The following is a 16,799-nucleotide window of genomic DNA, read 5'->3' as shown; positions in this document are numbered from 1 at the left end:
CTTCCCATAAATGTGTTACTATATACAGAAGAACTGATGTGCTTTAGGCCTTCTGAGTACCTTCAATGGAAGGATTATAACGGTGGTCAAGAAAGTACATAGTAGTTAAGTCTTTGTCTCTTTGTGTTGTTATAACCTAATCATGGGGGTTGTTTTTTGTTTGTATATATTTACATATTATTAAGCATCTGTTGAAGTATCACAGCATGATCTTTATCATTTGTAACCAATTAAGATTTATTAAACATAATGAATAGTTGCTTGTTGGTGATTTTTTTTATATAATATCATTATTTGTATATACATATATATACAGTTATATGTATTATTATTAACAGGAAGAAATGTTATACCAAATTTCTACAGCCACTGAAATACTCAAGAAGGTAGAAACATTGGTAATAGTGGTGTCAAATAGTGGTGTCAAATGTACTGGGATGCTGGAAAAGTGCTGCGTGTGCAGAAAAGGGATAAAACAAGATAAGGGATTTGGGTGATGGATGTTCAGATACCAATATGTTTTGGAGTGGAATGTTCTGAGATAAAATGACACATTTATGAACCAATGGTGTATAAAAAAGGATATGTGCAGCTGGAGAAGTGCTCTGACATTAACCCCCACAACAGGAGGAGTTATGCGTAAAAGCATAAAAGACTGTGCTTTCAGATGTTTGTTCCGTTGCTCTTGGGACCAGCTCAGTTTATTGTGAATTGTTGAATTACTCAATAAATCTACCACATCAGACTCTGTTGACTACTGGTAATTATTAATGTAATATTGAACTGTGTCAAAGAGGATCTGAGCCCGTCAGTCCCTGGTGAGGGTCTTCTGCCTTACAGCTACTCATATTGTTGTTCTCCAGGATGGTTGGTATTTCTTAGTCCTACCCAGAGCCTCTGACTTCAGAAACTAAACAAGACTAAGAGTCAACAGCTGTTGGGTCTGTTACACTGTGCTTTTTCAACTCAGCAGTGCCTTGAGCTTAGTGCTAACATCAGTATGCTAATATACAGTTTAGTCTGTTAGCATGCTAACAGTTGCTAAGCACCAAACATAAAGTGCCACTGAGGCTGACATGACTGTTATTATAACAAATTAGTCATGAACCAAAGTAATTTGACCTAATGATGGAACTAGATGGAAAGTTGTAAGGGACCATCAAAGTAAATAAAATTCTTCCTGATGGATGTCTGAACCAAATTTTTTGACAGTCCATCAAATGGTTGCTGAGACACTCAAAACCACAACTTTCAATAGATAGATAGTCTTGTTTAGTTTCTGAAGTCAGAGGCTCTGGGTAGGACTAAGAGATGCCAACCATCCTGGAAACAATAATATGAGTGCCTGTAGGACAGAAGACCCTCACCAGGGACTGACGGGCTCAATGTCAAACTCTTTAGGATACATCCTCTGGGAACCATGAATGTCTTTACAAAATTTCCGCCAATCCATCTAGCAGATGTTGAGATATTTCATTTGATAACTGAGAACTTTGACCTGTTGGTTGTGCTAAAAGAACAGTCAGGGGATCACCAGAGCTATTAGGATTCATCCTCCAAGCACCAGACTGTCATTGTCATCCATAAAGCCAGATTTTTGGCCATGCTAGCAGCATGGCCCAAGGAATGGCAATGTTGGTCAGTTGGTCAATCTGTCAGTGGTTCAGTTTGTCAACACTTTGATCCGACAAGTATTAAATTGACTGCCATGCAATCTATTCAACTAATTCAAATTTATAATAATGGAAACATATTTTCAGTAGCCCTTATTGATTTCTAAACAACTTTGTTCACATCATGTCACATCATCAAATTTAACATCATGTTCCTAAAAGCATACTTGGGATGCTGTGTAATACATTTGGGAAGATTTATATTAACGTGTGAAAATGTATTACAATAGTGCTATTGTTGCATATTAACCTTTGGGATAGATTTTCTCCAGAGGGTCAGCTTCGACCCTCTCAGCTCATGAAACTGCCTGCTTTGACTGTACAGAGATGAGAAGAGCTGGTGTGATGTCACTGTGTGGCCATCCCAAATCTCAATATATCATTTTGAAAAACATTTTTAAAAGGGTGCCACATGGGCAAGAGCTGGCACTAATCAGGTCAACAATCCAACACATTGATTCATGACAAAATCCTTTTTCAAGTTTTAGTTAGTTAATTAGTTAATTAATTCCTACAAGCCTCAGTTGTACTTTGTGTTTATCAGACTACTACTGAACATGCTGAAGTAAGATGAACATGGTAAACCCTTTACCTCTTTAGGATCATTGTGCACCCTGACAGAGCTGCTAGACTCTTAAACTGCTTGGTTATGCTTAGGCAACTAAAAACTTGGCAAGGTTTAGGCACCAAAAAACATTTGGTTAGGTTAAGGCAACAAAAACTTGGTTAGGTTTAAGCTGCAAAACCACTTTGTTGGCTTTAGGCAACAAAACTACATTATGTTATGTATAACACTCAAACTCCAGTCTCCAGTCTTCCTCCAAAAGTGGCCTTTGCTCAGTCTTTATACGACATCATTTGCTGTGCTGTGAGTGAAAACCAGCTGTTTATTTAAGTCTGTCAGACCCAGTGACTTAAAAATACTGCCAAATGGTCCTGACTAAGCATCCATATGTGATGCGTTGGGAGTGAGAACAGGTTACGCTGTGACACTGTCAATTAGCTTCCCCTCCTTAGAACTGTTTTTCCTATAGCAACACCCACCAACTGGTTAGGTTTAGGGATAACATTGGGTGCAGGTTAAGGTAAGAGGAAACGCAGATGAACAGGAAAGACTTCGGCACCACACCAGTCTACGTGACAATTGGAGACAACAATTTCATATGTTTTTCCAGTATTTAGCGAGAGCACTGCCGGCTCAGATTGTTATTCTAAGAATCTGACAAATTACAGAAAGGATCGCAACAGAGATTCAAAGAGTAAAATCGATTTTGTTTAAGAAGAAACAGCTGTTATACGACTCTCAACAAAGTCACAGTATTTTCACTGTTCCAGCAATCACCACTAACTCTGGATTAGTTAAAATAAACTCCTAATTCACCTAATCGGGAGAGAGGCAAGAGAGAGGGCGAACATCAGAGAAGGATGTCAAAAATTGAATTATTTTCGCTTAACATTATGACTGGAGCAATTTAATTACGTCAGACTAAAATAGATTTTCCCGTTCAAAACAAAACAAAATAAAGCAAATTAAAAAAAAAAAAAAAACAACGATGAATGTTTGGGGGTTTTTCCAGTTCTAATATAAATTCATATTTAGAATATTCATTGACAGCCCTTGAGGAGATTGAAGCCAGGCAACACATATTAGTCGGTGGACTAAATAGTGGGTTAACAAACAAAGCCAAACACACATCTTGGGAGCGTGTCACTGCTGCAGTGAAAGAGGTGGGGCAAACTGACAGAAATGTGGCTGATATTTAAAGGAAATGATTTGACCTTAAAGTACACAGGAAAACAGCATCCTCTATTCTTTTTCACAGTTGCAAGGCTCCTTTCTTCCTGCCTTGGTGTTCAACAGGACACAGAATTATCAATAAATCTCTGATAACTATAACTTATTCTTGTTAAAGTTTCAAAAGTCTAATGAAATGGGGTTTTTTTTATATATATATATTGAATTAAAGTTTTGCTTTAGAAATTATCTATGGATGATTGGGACGAATTAAAGATGGAGTACAGATGAGGTTGTCAGATCACATGGGGTCACAAGCAAATACACACAAATTGATTAATTAATTCAACCAGATATCTTTGGTTTATGCTAAAATGCTACATCCTCTTACAAATGAGCTCTGCATGACTTAAGCTTTGACCACACAGGTCATTTGAAAGGAGATCATTTGCAATCACTCTGTGGACGAAAGCGATAGACGCCCAGACCCAAACTGAACTCTCACGTATGTTTGAATCAGCAACCTTCTGATGAAAGGGTGGAACTGATCATTCTGCTTAGTAGGAAGGACTGAAATCATGTTGTTTTGTATGCAATCTGAATAGATTTCTGATGAAAGTTCCAAAATATTTTTTGCCTTGTGAAGTGAATACTGTGGAGTATCTCATATATTTCAGATTAAATTTCAGATATTCTTGAAATTGTTTGCTCCCGGTGCTGTGTGAATTATCTGTGCAATAATCTGTGCAATAATGTAAATACTACTTGGAATTCCCTAAGATGACGTTTATTTTTTATTCCACTCTTTTGTATATATTTATTCACTACTCTATCCACTTTACTGGTGCTGCTATAAACTGGAATTTCCCCTTGCGGGACTAATAAAGGAATATTGAATTGAATTGAATTGTACTTCTGAACCAAGCACACCCGCACACGCACACGCACACACGCGCACACACACACACATACACAGATACATGTATAGAGTATATACATATTTAGATTCAGTTAATTTATTTGTAGTTAAAAACTGTTTAACTTGGTGTGGTGTCATCTCAGAGTGTGCGCAGCCGAGATGCTTTTTGCATACTGATTTGTGTATTCTCCTCCAACCATTTACAGGTATGTTTTTATGTTCGTCTGAAGTCATGCACTCCCAAATCCATGGAAATGAACACTGGGGGTTTGCCATTACAAGTGTTGCATTGCTTATTAAAGGTTGAGGCTAAACCAATGAGAGTTCACATCTGATTGGTAAACGGTAATTACAACAATGAAACGTTTTTTTGCCTCTTTTTGTCTCCTGGGATCTCTTCTGCACGCATTTATTCAATGCACTCTCACAGCCTCAGAGTTTCAGTTGGAGGGAGATTATTTGATTGGTGGACTTTTTGATATTCATCATGCCATTGGCCCCATTTATCGAGACAAACCAGAAGCCATTGACTGCTCCAGGTGAGTTTTATGATAAATCTCTAGTTGAAATCAGTAAAGCCTCGTTTAACAGATCTTATTATACATTCAAGAGTTCTACCTCAAACGTCAAGTTAATGGATATAGCTACTAGCATATTTCCCCCAAAACCAACATTTTGTAAATTAAGAAAATACCGTTTGTAAGTTGAAAATGATGACAAAGATTATATTTCTTTGGAACACTGAAAAGTTTTACCTCAAATTTGAGCCCAGTTTGCTTAGTAGTACATTGAACCCAAACTCAATTCAGTTCATTGCTACATTATTTGTAGTCTACATTAGTTGTTGTTGTCTTACCCCAGTCATTGCACCATGAAATCTCCTTCATAACATTCATATCTCTGTCAAGGTCTAAAGACTGATAATGTTAACTGAAATGATATCCTACTTTTCCTGCTGTCCTTTCTTTGTTGACAGTCAACTCTTCATTCTGTCAAGTTATCGGAGGTTTCAGACAATGAGATTCGCCATAGAGGAAATCAATAACTCTACCAACTTACTGCCAAATGTCTCTCTCGGCTATGAAATGTTTGACCACTGCTCAGATACACACAATTTCCCAGGAATTTTGAAACTCATCTCAGTCGATGGCTTGATCCAACGTTGGGGAGAGCCATATAAAAATCTGTCCAAAGTGATCGCAGTGGTCGGCACTTTCTCAAGCACTGACGCCCTGACTATAGCCCCACTGTTCATGTCAGATCTCATTCCTATGGTGAGTTTGCCAACTACTGTGTTTTAACATTTTTTCCAAGTTCTAAAATGTGTCAATTAAAGGTATTGACATTTTTTGACTTTTCAAAACATGAACCAGCTTTTAACTCTTATTCTTCAATCAGGTCAGTTACGGAGCTGCGGCCTCTGCCTTCACAGAGAAAGCAAAATTTCCTTCTTTCCTACGAACAGCAAATTCCAATAAAAACATCATAGAAGTGATTGCTAACATCATACTGCACTTCAACTGGCGCTGGGTTGCTTTCCTTACCAGTGATAATGATTTTGGCAAAGATGGCATGGAATTGTTCATGAAGAGGATTAAGGATACAGAGATTTGCCTAGCATACGGCAGAGGCCTCAACACCAATACAAACTATTCCCAAATGTTCAAACAGATAGAGGCACAGAGGATACGTGTCATTATTGTTGTTGCTCTGAAACGAACTGCTGAAGCTGTCATTGAGTCAGCAATACAACTGAATGTTACAGACAAGGTGTGGATAGCAGGAGACACCTGGTCCTTAAACAAAAAGCTCCCCAAGGTGAAAGGAATCCAAAATATTGGAACTGTACTTGGGGTGTCTCAAGCAGTACTCACAATACCTGGTTTTGATGATTTTATCTATTCTGTCAAAAGCCAGAATCATTGTGAAAATGCAGAAGAGCAGATGTTTTGTAATCAGGTTTGCAACTGCAGCAGTCTGACTGCAGAAGATATCCTTGCTCTGGGCCCTTCGTACTCTTTTCCTGTTTATTCTGCTGTATATGCCATTGCTCATGCCTTGCACAATGCCTTGCAATGCGGAGTTGATAAATGCAATGGAAATATTACAGTGCACCCATATATGGTAAGTATACAAGTAATAAGATAATTCAGTTAATTTAACTATCAGAATTTTTCAAATTTCTGTTTATGACAGCTTTAACCTGCAGTCTAACTCAAAATATAACTCAAAATACTGGTCTCATATGTGTTTTGTCATCATATACATATGATATATAGCATATTATATAAGACTTTACGTCTTCAAGGTACAATTAAAGCTGATATTTCCTGTCAGACATTGCCTTGGCATTAAAATCTAAGGGCAGAAATTGAAAAAATAGGAAAAATCTATAATATACCAAAGAGAAATGGGGTGAACAGGAATTTCTCCTTCCTCGGGCATATTTTAGCAATCTATTTAATCAGCGTGAAATCAAAAGAAGTAATGTTCATCTGAACTTTGTGTACCCAAATCAGGTTCTAGCAGAGCTGAAGAAGTCAAACTTTACGCTTTTAAACCAGAGTATTCAGTTTGATGAGAATGGTGACAAGAAGTTTGGATCCATTTCTATAGTTTTCTGGAACCACAGCGGCATTGCAGAGGATGTGGGCTTCTATAAATTTTACCCACAGGTCAATTTTTTCATCAACACCACCAAAATTCAGTGGTACACAAAGGGAGAAGTAAGTTGTTTTTTTCATAAATGTGTGTGGTGCAATGCAGCATACAAGACTTGCGGTGATAAGAAATGCTTTGTTTTGTTCCCTCCCCTTTCTATAGAGATGTTTATATGTATACAGAGACACATTGGTTGTCTAATAAAGCAGTGGCTTAACACATTATCGAGAAATACACAGATCCTGCTGAGAAATGTATAAGCTGTATATATTGTAGTGACTTGCCTCTTGTTTGCCCCATTCCTTCACAGTTTTCTCTTTGCTTTACTTAAATACTGTTTGCTGCTAAATAATTTTCTTATACAGGTGCCTACTTCACTGTGTTCCCCAGAATGTCCTGTAGGACATGTAAAAAAGCTACATGGAATCCACAAATGCTGCTTCAATTGTGACATCTGTCCAAATGGAACTTATATGAACAGCACACGTAAGTTATTAGACATGACTAAAAGCAGTGCTGCCACTCTGTCCTCTGATTTTAGACTATTGTAAAATTTTTCATGGCTGAAAGAGTTAAACAGTAATTTTATGTTAATTAAACACTGCCATTAAGGCTTTAATTTCCATTATTATTGTCGTCTTAGTCACATGAGCTATTTCCTTTCATCGTGCACATTCTGGTCTTATGAAAAATCAATTGGGTTGGTTATTACTACGAACACCAAAAGTAAGTTTAACCCACAGAGCACTTTCCGGATGTCAGTTTATTGGCAATGTCCATTTCTTGTGAAAAACAGATGATCCCTACATCATCTCAGGAGAACATCCGCTAAAACGACGAAAACTGCAACGTTGCTTTCTCAGCTGTATGATCTTTTTTCAAAAGTTTTGCCTATATTTCTTGACAATCTGTTTTTGTGTAAAACAGAGGATCCCTACAGGTGCATACACTGTAAGGAAACAGAATGGTCTACAGAAGGTAGCACATCATGCAAGCTGCGGGCAGTGGAGTATGTTCCATTCACAGACAGTGGGGCTGTACTGATCATGGTTGGGACCTGGGCCTTGGTGGGTCTCACACTTGCCACATCCATTCTCTTGGCCATCAACTACAACACCCCTGTTGTCAGATCTGCTGGGGGACCAATGTGCTTCCTAATTTTAGGCTGCCTCTGTCTGTCTAGTATTAGTGTGTTCTTTCACTTTGATAAGCCAACACTTTCATTTTGTATCTTAAGGTTCCTGCCGTTTCTTTCATTCTACACGGTTTGTCTAGCATGTTTCGTTGTGCGCTCTTTTCAGATTGTCTGCATTTTCAAAATAGCTGCCAAGTTCCCCAAGCTCCACAGTTGGTGGATGAAATATCACCTACAGTGGCTGGTCATCACTGTGGCATTTCTTATTCAGGCACTCTTACTTGTTATTGGCTATTCTTTGTCCCCACCTGAGCCCCACAATGAAACAGTTTGGTACCCAGACAAGATCATACTTGGTTGTGACGTTAATCTTCTGGCCTATTCTGGTCCTGTGGTTTTACTTTCATCTTTGTGCTTCCTTTGCTTCATTTTCTCCTACATGGGAAAAGACCTTCCAAAAAATTACAATGAGGCCAAAGCAATAACCTTCTGCCTGCTCCTGCTGATCCTCACCTGGATCATCTTTGCCACTGTGTACACACTTTATCATGGCAAGTACATCCAAACTCTTAACGCTCTGGCAGTACTCTCCAGCCTCTACTCCTTTCTGTTGTGGTATTTTCTCCCAAAATGTTACATTATGATTTTTCAACCCCACAAAAACACACAGCAGTACTTTCAAGGTCTCATTCAGGATTATACCAAAACAATTAGCCAGTAGCTGCCTTCAATAAATGTTTGTCTCTACAGACATAGGAACTGCCTCAGGCTTTCTGCTAATAACTTTGCTTTTTAGAGCACGTTATAATTAAAATTGTCTCTTTGTGTTTTTCTCCTTTTGTTAACTGATGTTTTATGCATATATGCATTGTAGTTTATTTTTTAGTAATAATATCAATAAACAAACATGTCCTGTTGCTTAACATATATTTTTGTTAAGCTACTGAGTAATAGCCTTTATGTTCAGTATATGGCTGATAACTTGAATCAGTAATGGGGAATGTCTGTGATTTTAACACACTCATTGTGATAGGAGAAGTCATGGTTGATCATATTGCTCCATTGTGCTCATTAAAGCAACAACTCGACATTTTGGGAAATATTTGTTCTCTTGTGAAGCGTTAGATCAATACCACTTTCATACTGTATGTATCTGTTAAATATGAAGCAGCTTGGCTTTTTAATACTTAAGTTGTTTTACAATAAACAAGATATAACATATTCATTAGCGAGCTTTCGAGGTGCTGGTTGGCACATTTTTTTTTTTGATTGAGCAAGGCTAGCCATTTCCCTGCTTCCAGACTTTATGCTAAGCTAAGCTATCCATCTATCTAGCCTCATACTTAAAAAAACAGTCAAGCCAATGATATCACTCTCCTCATTTAACTCACAGTAAGTGTAATGGTTTCCTTTTAAATAATTTAGCCAATTATTTAGGTAAATTAGCAAGAAATTACAGACACAGACCTCTCTGACCTTGTCTGACAAGTGCTGAATCATCCACACTGTTCACATAAAAATAAATCATCTGGAATATACTGTAAATTGGTGCAATACTGAATTTCTCATCGGGTAATGAACACTTCCAGCTCAGAAATGCTCTTACACAGGAGAAAGAGCTGTTGTGATAGCAGGTCTTTTGCACTTGATTAACTAAATCTGAGAGAATATGTGTTTGTATTGTTGGCATGTGGATTAAAACATCCACAGCTGTAAGATTCAGTGTACACTATACATTGAAAGGACACTTTCATATCATATTAGGTTATGTGTTATTCAACAGCCTCAGGACATTAAATGGTAGATCACATAAAGTTAACTCACTGATGAAGTCAATTCAATAAAAATATAAAGTGGAATGTGGGTTTGTTGATGGCAACACTCTGCAAGCTAGATCTCTGCTAGAAAATAGATAAAAATAGTTGTATAGCTTAAGTTTCCTCAAGTAACAATGAAGGTTTATGTATTACCTGTGTTGTTACAGTTGTAAGCTTAAAAAGAAAGCCTGAAATTGGGGTGCATTGGTAAAGTGTAAAGGTGTAAAGGAATTTTTAGCTTCCCTCTTGTGTTTGATGCATCAAGGCAATTTTATGTAAGTTTGCTGTGTTTCCACATGGAGTTGAAATTCATTTAAAAAAAATGTTGTCAGAAGTGTTTGTGACAAATAAAGATTGATTTAATTTGATTTTAATTTTGATTTCTTTGGCGTCGATGCAGGGTCTTGGTTAAAGCTCATAGCTGATTCATCGTTTTTGTTAACTTCACTGTGTCTCAGTATGTCTAGACGACAGCCTATCCCTTCCCACCAAGCAGAATGGCAAGTTCCGTCCTTCCGCCTGGTGGTTTCCTGAATTCAAATTCTGGTGAGAGTCCTGGCCATTTATCACCTTCAGCTGCCAAGTGATTGCATATTTTCCTATTTCAAATTGCCTTCGTGGTCCAATGTTCAATCAGGCGGGGATCATTTGTTAAGGGAGGCCTTTTAGCATAAACCAAAGATACTGGGTTGAATTAATTTAATTTGTATGTATTTGCTTGTGACTCTATCCTGTGTGTTCTTACAAGCCCATCTGTATTCTGTGAGACTGTTCTCATAGTATAACTTTCTTCCAATCTGGCAAAAAAAAAAAAAAAACCCTAAACAATGTTCTTTTTTGAATTTTGTTTGGTGTTTCACTTTGGGGCATCGACTCAGTGTCACCAACTACATCCAGGGACACACTGCCTCATATTACCACAGTCAGCCATCCTCTCTCAAATCATTTTTGCTTTCTTCCAATGAAGAAACGATATAAATTTCCTTGAGCTCCTCTAGGCTAGCTTGTTTAGCTGCTCAACAATTCACAGATCGGTTCACTGAACACAGTTCCTAGCTTTAGTGTGGATTAGTCAGAACAGAGTCCTCATCAAGGTGAGCTGCTTATCCAGCTACGTTATATTTGCTTACCAGCGTCCAGGTGACTGTAACATTTTACCCTCCGATCAATGCATTAGAACAAGCCTATCAGGGTTTGGTTGGCTGAGCTGAGTGCCCAGAATTCTGCTATTGTGTCACATTGAGCAAACTCACAGTTAGCCCAGGCTAAAGTCTGTGCTAGCACCACTGACCGACAGGCTAATGCATTGCAACATACCGAGTATGGCTAAGTATTTATACAATCTTGTTCTTTTCCAATTGCCATGCCTTTGGCCACTACCTCCACCAAAGGACCAGAACCAAAGATAAAAGAGGCTGCATCCTGCCTGTGACACACGTCACACAGGGGGCAAGGATCCCCATCCAATGTGCATGGTCTACATGGGTACAAAACACACTCAAGCATCACTGGCTGATGTCGTTACTGGAAAAGTTCCTGGAAAGGAGGCTGAGAATAGTCATGGCCAATAGTCAGGACAAATGCCTGTCAGAAGCCACCCCAAAAGCCACAACCGCTGGCCACACTAAGATGGGCAGACGTGAATGGACGCTGAGTCCCCAGACTCCACTCGTTGAGAGGCTCTTGGAGTGGAACATGGCTGGTAGGACACAGAGTATGACAACAACTCTGACCTCCTAAACATGGATGAGATTGAGGACAAGGAGGACAACTCCACATGCCCAATTCAACAGTCCAGACCCCCCAGTGGATCTGATGCTGGTCCCCCACTAGACAGCAGCTTTATATAGGGTCTGCTAATGGGCTGCATCGAAACAGGGAACATAATGGCTGGCAACCCTGGATGCCAAGATATGGGGACAGAGATCCCTGTATCACAATAAGATGCCAAGCCTCTACCAACCCAACCACCATTAAAACAATTTGTGCCAGCATTGCCCCAGATATGAGGGTGTTTTGGCAGGACAATAGCGGCTCTTCTTGCCTCCAAACCACAATGCACCTCTGGGAATGGATGTGCTGGTGCAAACATGGCCCAAAATGCTCCTGTATGTATTTCTTCCAATGGAACTGATTCTGCCTGTCCTGTGGTGAATGCATTGGCAGGGTCCTTGATCCTGGTGGTCCCTTGATTGCCAGCAAAGTCATGGTATGCAGAGAAAATCAGTTTGCTGGTAATATGGCCTCAGCAGGTTCCTCTCTGCAGAGATCTCCTCTCTCAAGCAGAAAGAAAGATGGTTCGTCCCTGTGCACAACTGTGGCATCTGCATGAGAAGTCCAACTTTATAGCTGTGACTGTCCCTAAATGCAGTGGCAGTGATCCAAAGTGCAAGGGCATCACCCATTAGAGGTCTATATGCCTCTAAATGGTAGGCTTTTGAGCAATGACGTCAGAAGCAAAATGGCAATATTTTGTTGCACCTTCAGGGAGTACAACACCATACTGCCCTACTCAATAGCTAGACTGAAGATCCGTTATTAAACTGTGGGATGTGGTGACTGAAGTATTTATGTACAGGCTGGGCCCTACATAGCACAGGTTATTTGTCTACAAAGCTTGAATAAATGTGTCTTTAGTCAGGCCACATGGGTGTTTGATAACCTATATGTGTTGAACTGAGTGAATCGGCTGAAAGGGAACGGAGGGTATAGCCATAATATTTTATCTCTAGGGATGGCAGTGTCTGTTGGTTGGTCGTGCAGTCCATTAATTTGTTCCAGACTGAAATATCTCAACAATAATTAGATGGATTATCATGAAATTTTGTACATACATTAAAGGTTCTCAGAGGATGAATCCCAATGAGTATGGTGATCCCTTGACTTTTTCCCCAGTGCCACAAGCAGGTCAAATTTTAAGTTTTTCCAATACATTGGTTTATTACTAAACACTCGCAAATTAATAACATGTCCATCAAACTCTGCTTTATTTTGTGTTTGGTGCTAATTAGCAAATGTTAACTAAGCTTATTAACATGGTTAACATATCTACTTCACATCAGATGTTGACATAGTCATTGTGACCATGTTTGCATGCCAATGTGCCTAGGTACAGCCTAATAATGCTATGTTATTAGCTGTACCACGAAACCTGCATGCGAAAACTGTTTTAAACCATTAATGTGCCCAGTTAAATCCGTACACTACGATTGGCTCGTCTTAAGTTTACATAGTCGTGGATGGGTTCGTATGGACACTCGGAAGGAGTGGATGGGCTGAGGCAGACCGGACTGATTGGTCTTACTGTGTTTGAGGTGGAAGACGAGAGAGTCAGACGAAAAGATGGGAATATCAGTAATGGCTGCGGGCCGGGATGGTTGGTAGTCTAGAATGGTGGTGGTGAATTCGGAACAGTGTTGGAAGTCGAGGAAGCGAGTAAGAACATGGATTCCAGAACGTTGTCTATGAATGGAGATGGGTAGCCAGAGCACAAGGTAACTAAGCAACGGGCCAGAAGGCCAGAGGTGAGAGGCAAATGTTTAGGGTTGGAGAGTGGTTCGGTCTTGTGGAGACCTTGATGGATAAGTGGATGTGGGATAAGGCGGGGCAAGGCACTCCCGTTGATAATTTAATTGTAGTTTAATTTAAACCACTGATATAAGCCTGTATGGTGGAAGATCCTTAAGATCAAATTTTGATCTTAAGGATCGAGTGAGCGAATGTGATGAAGCTAGTGGAGGTTAGAATGTCAGGAGACGGGGAAGAAAGGCTGAAGGAGGCGTGGAAGCTTCTTGCGAAGAGATCCGTAAGCTTTCTAGCTCTGTTCTGGGTCTGTTGGCTAGGCTTGTTGAATGTGCCCGAAAACAGTAGGACTGGAGTTAATTGCCTGAATTTCTAGAAAGAGAAGCCAGAGTGAGTCAGCAATTGAGTTTTGTGGCCTGGGATGTGGGATGCACAGATGATGGATTGGTGTTGGGCTGGAACTAAGGAGGATGTTGATGTGATTGCGATTATCTTCGACCATTCCTTTCCCCAAAGGATGGCTGCTATAATGAATGGATACAGTTCGCATATAGTGGAGAAAGTGGAGAGTTTTGCAAAGTTGCTAGGCTGCTCAGCTGAGAACTGCTTACTGCTGTTGTAGCCATCAAATCTGACGGAAGGAGCAGTGCTTGGTGACGAGATTGTTGTAGAAGAAGGAGATGTTATTCCAGGACAATAGGAATTGGTACCATGGTTTTTGCTCCATCTTACATGCTTTGTCGAGTGTCACGTAATTGTGGAGGGGTGGGATGGAGGAGGCGATGGAGAGGAGGTGTGACACGTATGGTCAGCCTTGGGGGAAAATGCAAGTGGCATAATTCTCTGAAAATACAGAAATTAAGGTGTTATGGACAGCATTGATTGTAGCATGAATACATAAAAGGAGAGATGAGGGATGAGATATGAAATAAAATATTACATGTATATTATACATGTATGTATGTTCTGTGCGAAAAAGGGGCTATAAAATAATGTTGCCAAAGGAATTGGTAAGGTATGGATAATTAAGTACAGTGTTTGTACTGTAGCACGGTGCTCTAGAATACGGAGTAGTATGGTACAAGTGTAAACGTGAACGTAGCATTGTGTTTATAGTCGAGAGGAAAATGAACGACAAGAGATGTTTGGATAGCAGGCACTCAGGATGTTAAGAGATTTGGCTGAAGGCGCCACTGAGCATTGGTATAGAGCGAGCGATACGAGTGGCTGTGCTGACCGGTATAGAGGTAGGAGAAGGTGGGGTGGCCAAGGAAGAAGCAATATGAAAGGTAGAGGGAGGAGAAGAAGGGAGAGTTTTTTCAGCCACGGGATGCACTATGTCATCAGCATCGACTTGGATGCTGCGCCAGGAACCTGTCACTGCTCCAGATGATTGTGTTTGCTATGTCAGCGGTTTGAAAAGTTGTTTTGAATGATTAGATTGATTGATTAGAATGATGAAGCAGGCAGAGGGTTGAGGGATAAAGGGATGATGGTCAAGGAGTGAGGGATGAAGGGATGAGGGTCAAGGGGTGAGGGATGAGGGGTGAATAGATGAGGAGATAAGTGTGTTGTCAGAGATCGTTCTTCGAGCGAGTTACTGTCCATGTGGATAGGCTTGAAGCTGGATGGTATTCCGATTATGTGTGGCGAATGCATCTTGCAGTGGTTTCGTCTTTCGCTGAGGAGACGAGACCTCGAGCGGGGCCAGAAAATCATTTAGAGCTGAGGACGGGATGTTACTCTGGAATGTCTGCTAGGCGAGGGCCGATGACGTTGGAGTTGTCGGAGGCTGAAGGCCTGAAGTGTCGGGAAATATGGTTTGCCGAGCACAACTGAGTGATCAAGATCGACGATAGGAGATGGAGAGGGCTCTGGGAGTCTGCTGATCTTCGAACAGATCACTGTCTGAAGGGTTGAATATGAGCTCCTAGTCTGTGGTGTAAGGAGAGCGATTTACTGTAAAGCTTGTTTTTCACGTGTCATACAAAGGCTGAGTCGAAGGGATTGTGTTGCGGAATGGAGAAAAGAATGCAAATTCGGCTATTGTGACTTGTTTCAAACTGCTGGAATGAAGGAATGCGTGTGCTCGGGTTGATTGTAAAGTTGGGGTGGAAAGGTGGAGAGAATGAGAGAGGTCAGGAACGAGATGAGCTTGGGTAGTGTTTGATATGACCAGGCCCTGTGGAAGGGCTGATGAGGAAGGCTGAGTTTCGTTGTGACGTCATCAGCGATGGCTTTGGCCTGGCGCTGGGAGACCCAGAAGTGTTCGGGACACTCGGGAAAGACCAAACTGACCTGTTGAGCAGTTTGGAGACTTTTGCTTTCCTGTCGGAGTTGTGCAAGTGGATATTTCGCTGCCTGAGAGCGTGTTTCAGACGAGCTACTGTCCCTGCATGATTGAGGTGTGTTTGAGGTGTGATCTTGTTCCTGAACATAGTTATTAAACTTAATTTGGTGGAGTGCCTAACATCAGTTATTCATTAAATCTTTCTCTGAAACTAATGCTGGTCGTTGGAACCATAGGCCGGTATGATAAAAGTATGCTAAATAGCTCACGTGCTGCAGCAAAGGGAACCTGTCTCCAAGATAAACAAACAAAGATACATGCTCTATGTTCACAATCTTTTTTTTTTAATTGTTAATTTTTAATTTTTTTTATTTTCATATCTGTCACACAGAGGGAATTTAAAAAACTACAGGGAATTTGTCATTTTGGCTAAATGAGGGAACTTCCACATGAAAAGGAATGTTTTCTGCGCTCCTCAGTGCAACCAGAAAGCCTTGAATTATTATGCTGAGACCTACAATCACGGGACAATTCAGCAAGAAAACAGAGATCGGTTGCACAGGTTGTAGAAAGTTAAATATTTCAATATGTATAGCATGTGGAACCCCATTTTCTCCTAATATTAGTAACACTTGTGGGTACTTGGGGAAAAGTTCTATGTATAGATTCTAATAAATTTGCAAGATAAACAATCAAAGAAATACAACTTGTGTTTTTTTCTTTTTTATGACTTGGCATTATAACTCTGTTGTACGGCATGAAAGACATTTTTGAGTTTTCATTACTTCTAGTCATGATTGTGCTGTTTTCCATAGAGGTGCAGGATGAGCGCACACAGTGAGTAAAAATGTGACAGGAGCAAAAAACAATTAGAAACTACTTGGGTTCCAGAGGATTAAAAGGATTACCAGACTCATTCATGGCTGAGGCATTAAACTAGCTTGCTCATGATGATTGTTAAACCCTCAGCATATACATCACAGGGAGTATGTGCAGCAACAGCTTTTGCATACTGCTTTGTGAATTCTCCCCCAACCATTTAAAGGT

General features: G+C 40.1%; 1 protein-coding gene across 1 annotated transcript; it reads left to right on the top strand.

Annotated features, from left to right (window-relative positions):
* Positions 1–4,684: 4,684 nt before the first annotated feature.
* Positions 4,685–8,844, top strand: LOC143327218 (taste receptor type 1 member 1-like). The gene is made up of 6 exons (XM_076741451.1): positions 4,685–4,866; positions 5,304–5,601; positions 5,726–6,451; positions 6,847–7,053; positions 7,354–7,474; positions 7,916–8,844. Exons 1-6 carry the CDS (start codon positions 4,685–4,687, stop codon positions 8,842–8,844), a joined length of 2,463 nt encoding a protein of 820 aa, XP_076597566.1.
* The last annotated feature ends 7,955 nt before the right edge of the window (positions 8,845–16,799 follow it).

This window comes from Chaetodon auriga, chromosome 10, assembly GCF_051107435.1.
Source record: "Chaetodon auriga isolate fChaAug3 chromosome 10, fChaAug3.hap1, whole genome shotgun sequence".
Taxonomy (NCBI): domain Eukaryota; kingdom Metazoa; phylum Chordata; class Actinopteri; order Chaetodontiformes; family Chaetodontidae; genus Chaetodon; species Chaetodon auriga.
The sequence above is the reverse complement of the archived record's forward strand: the minus strand, read 5'-3'. Positions and strand labels throughout refer to the sequence as shown.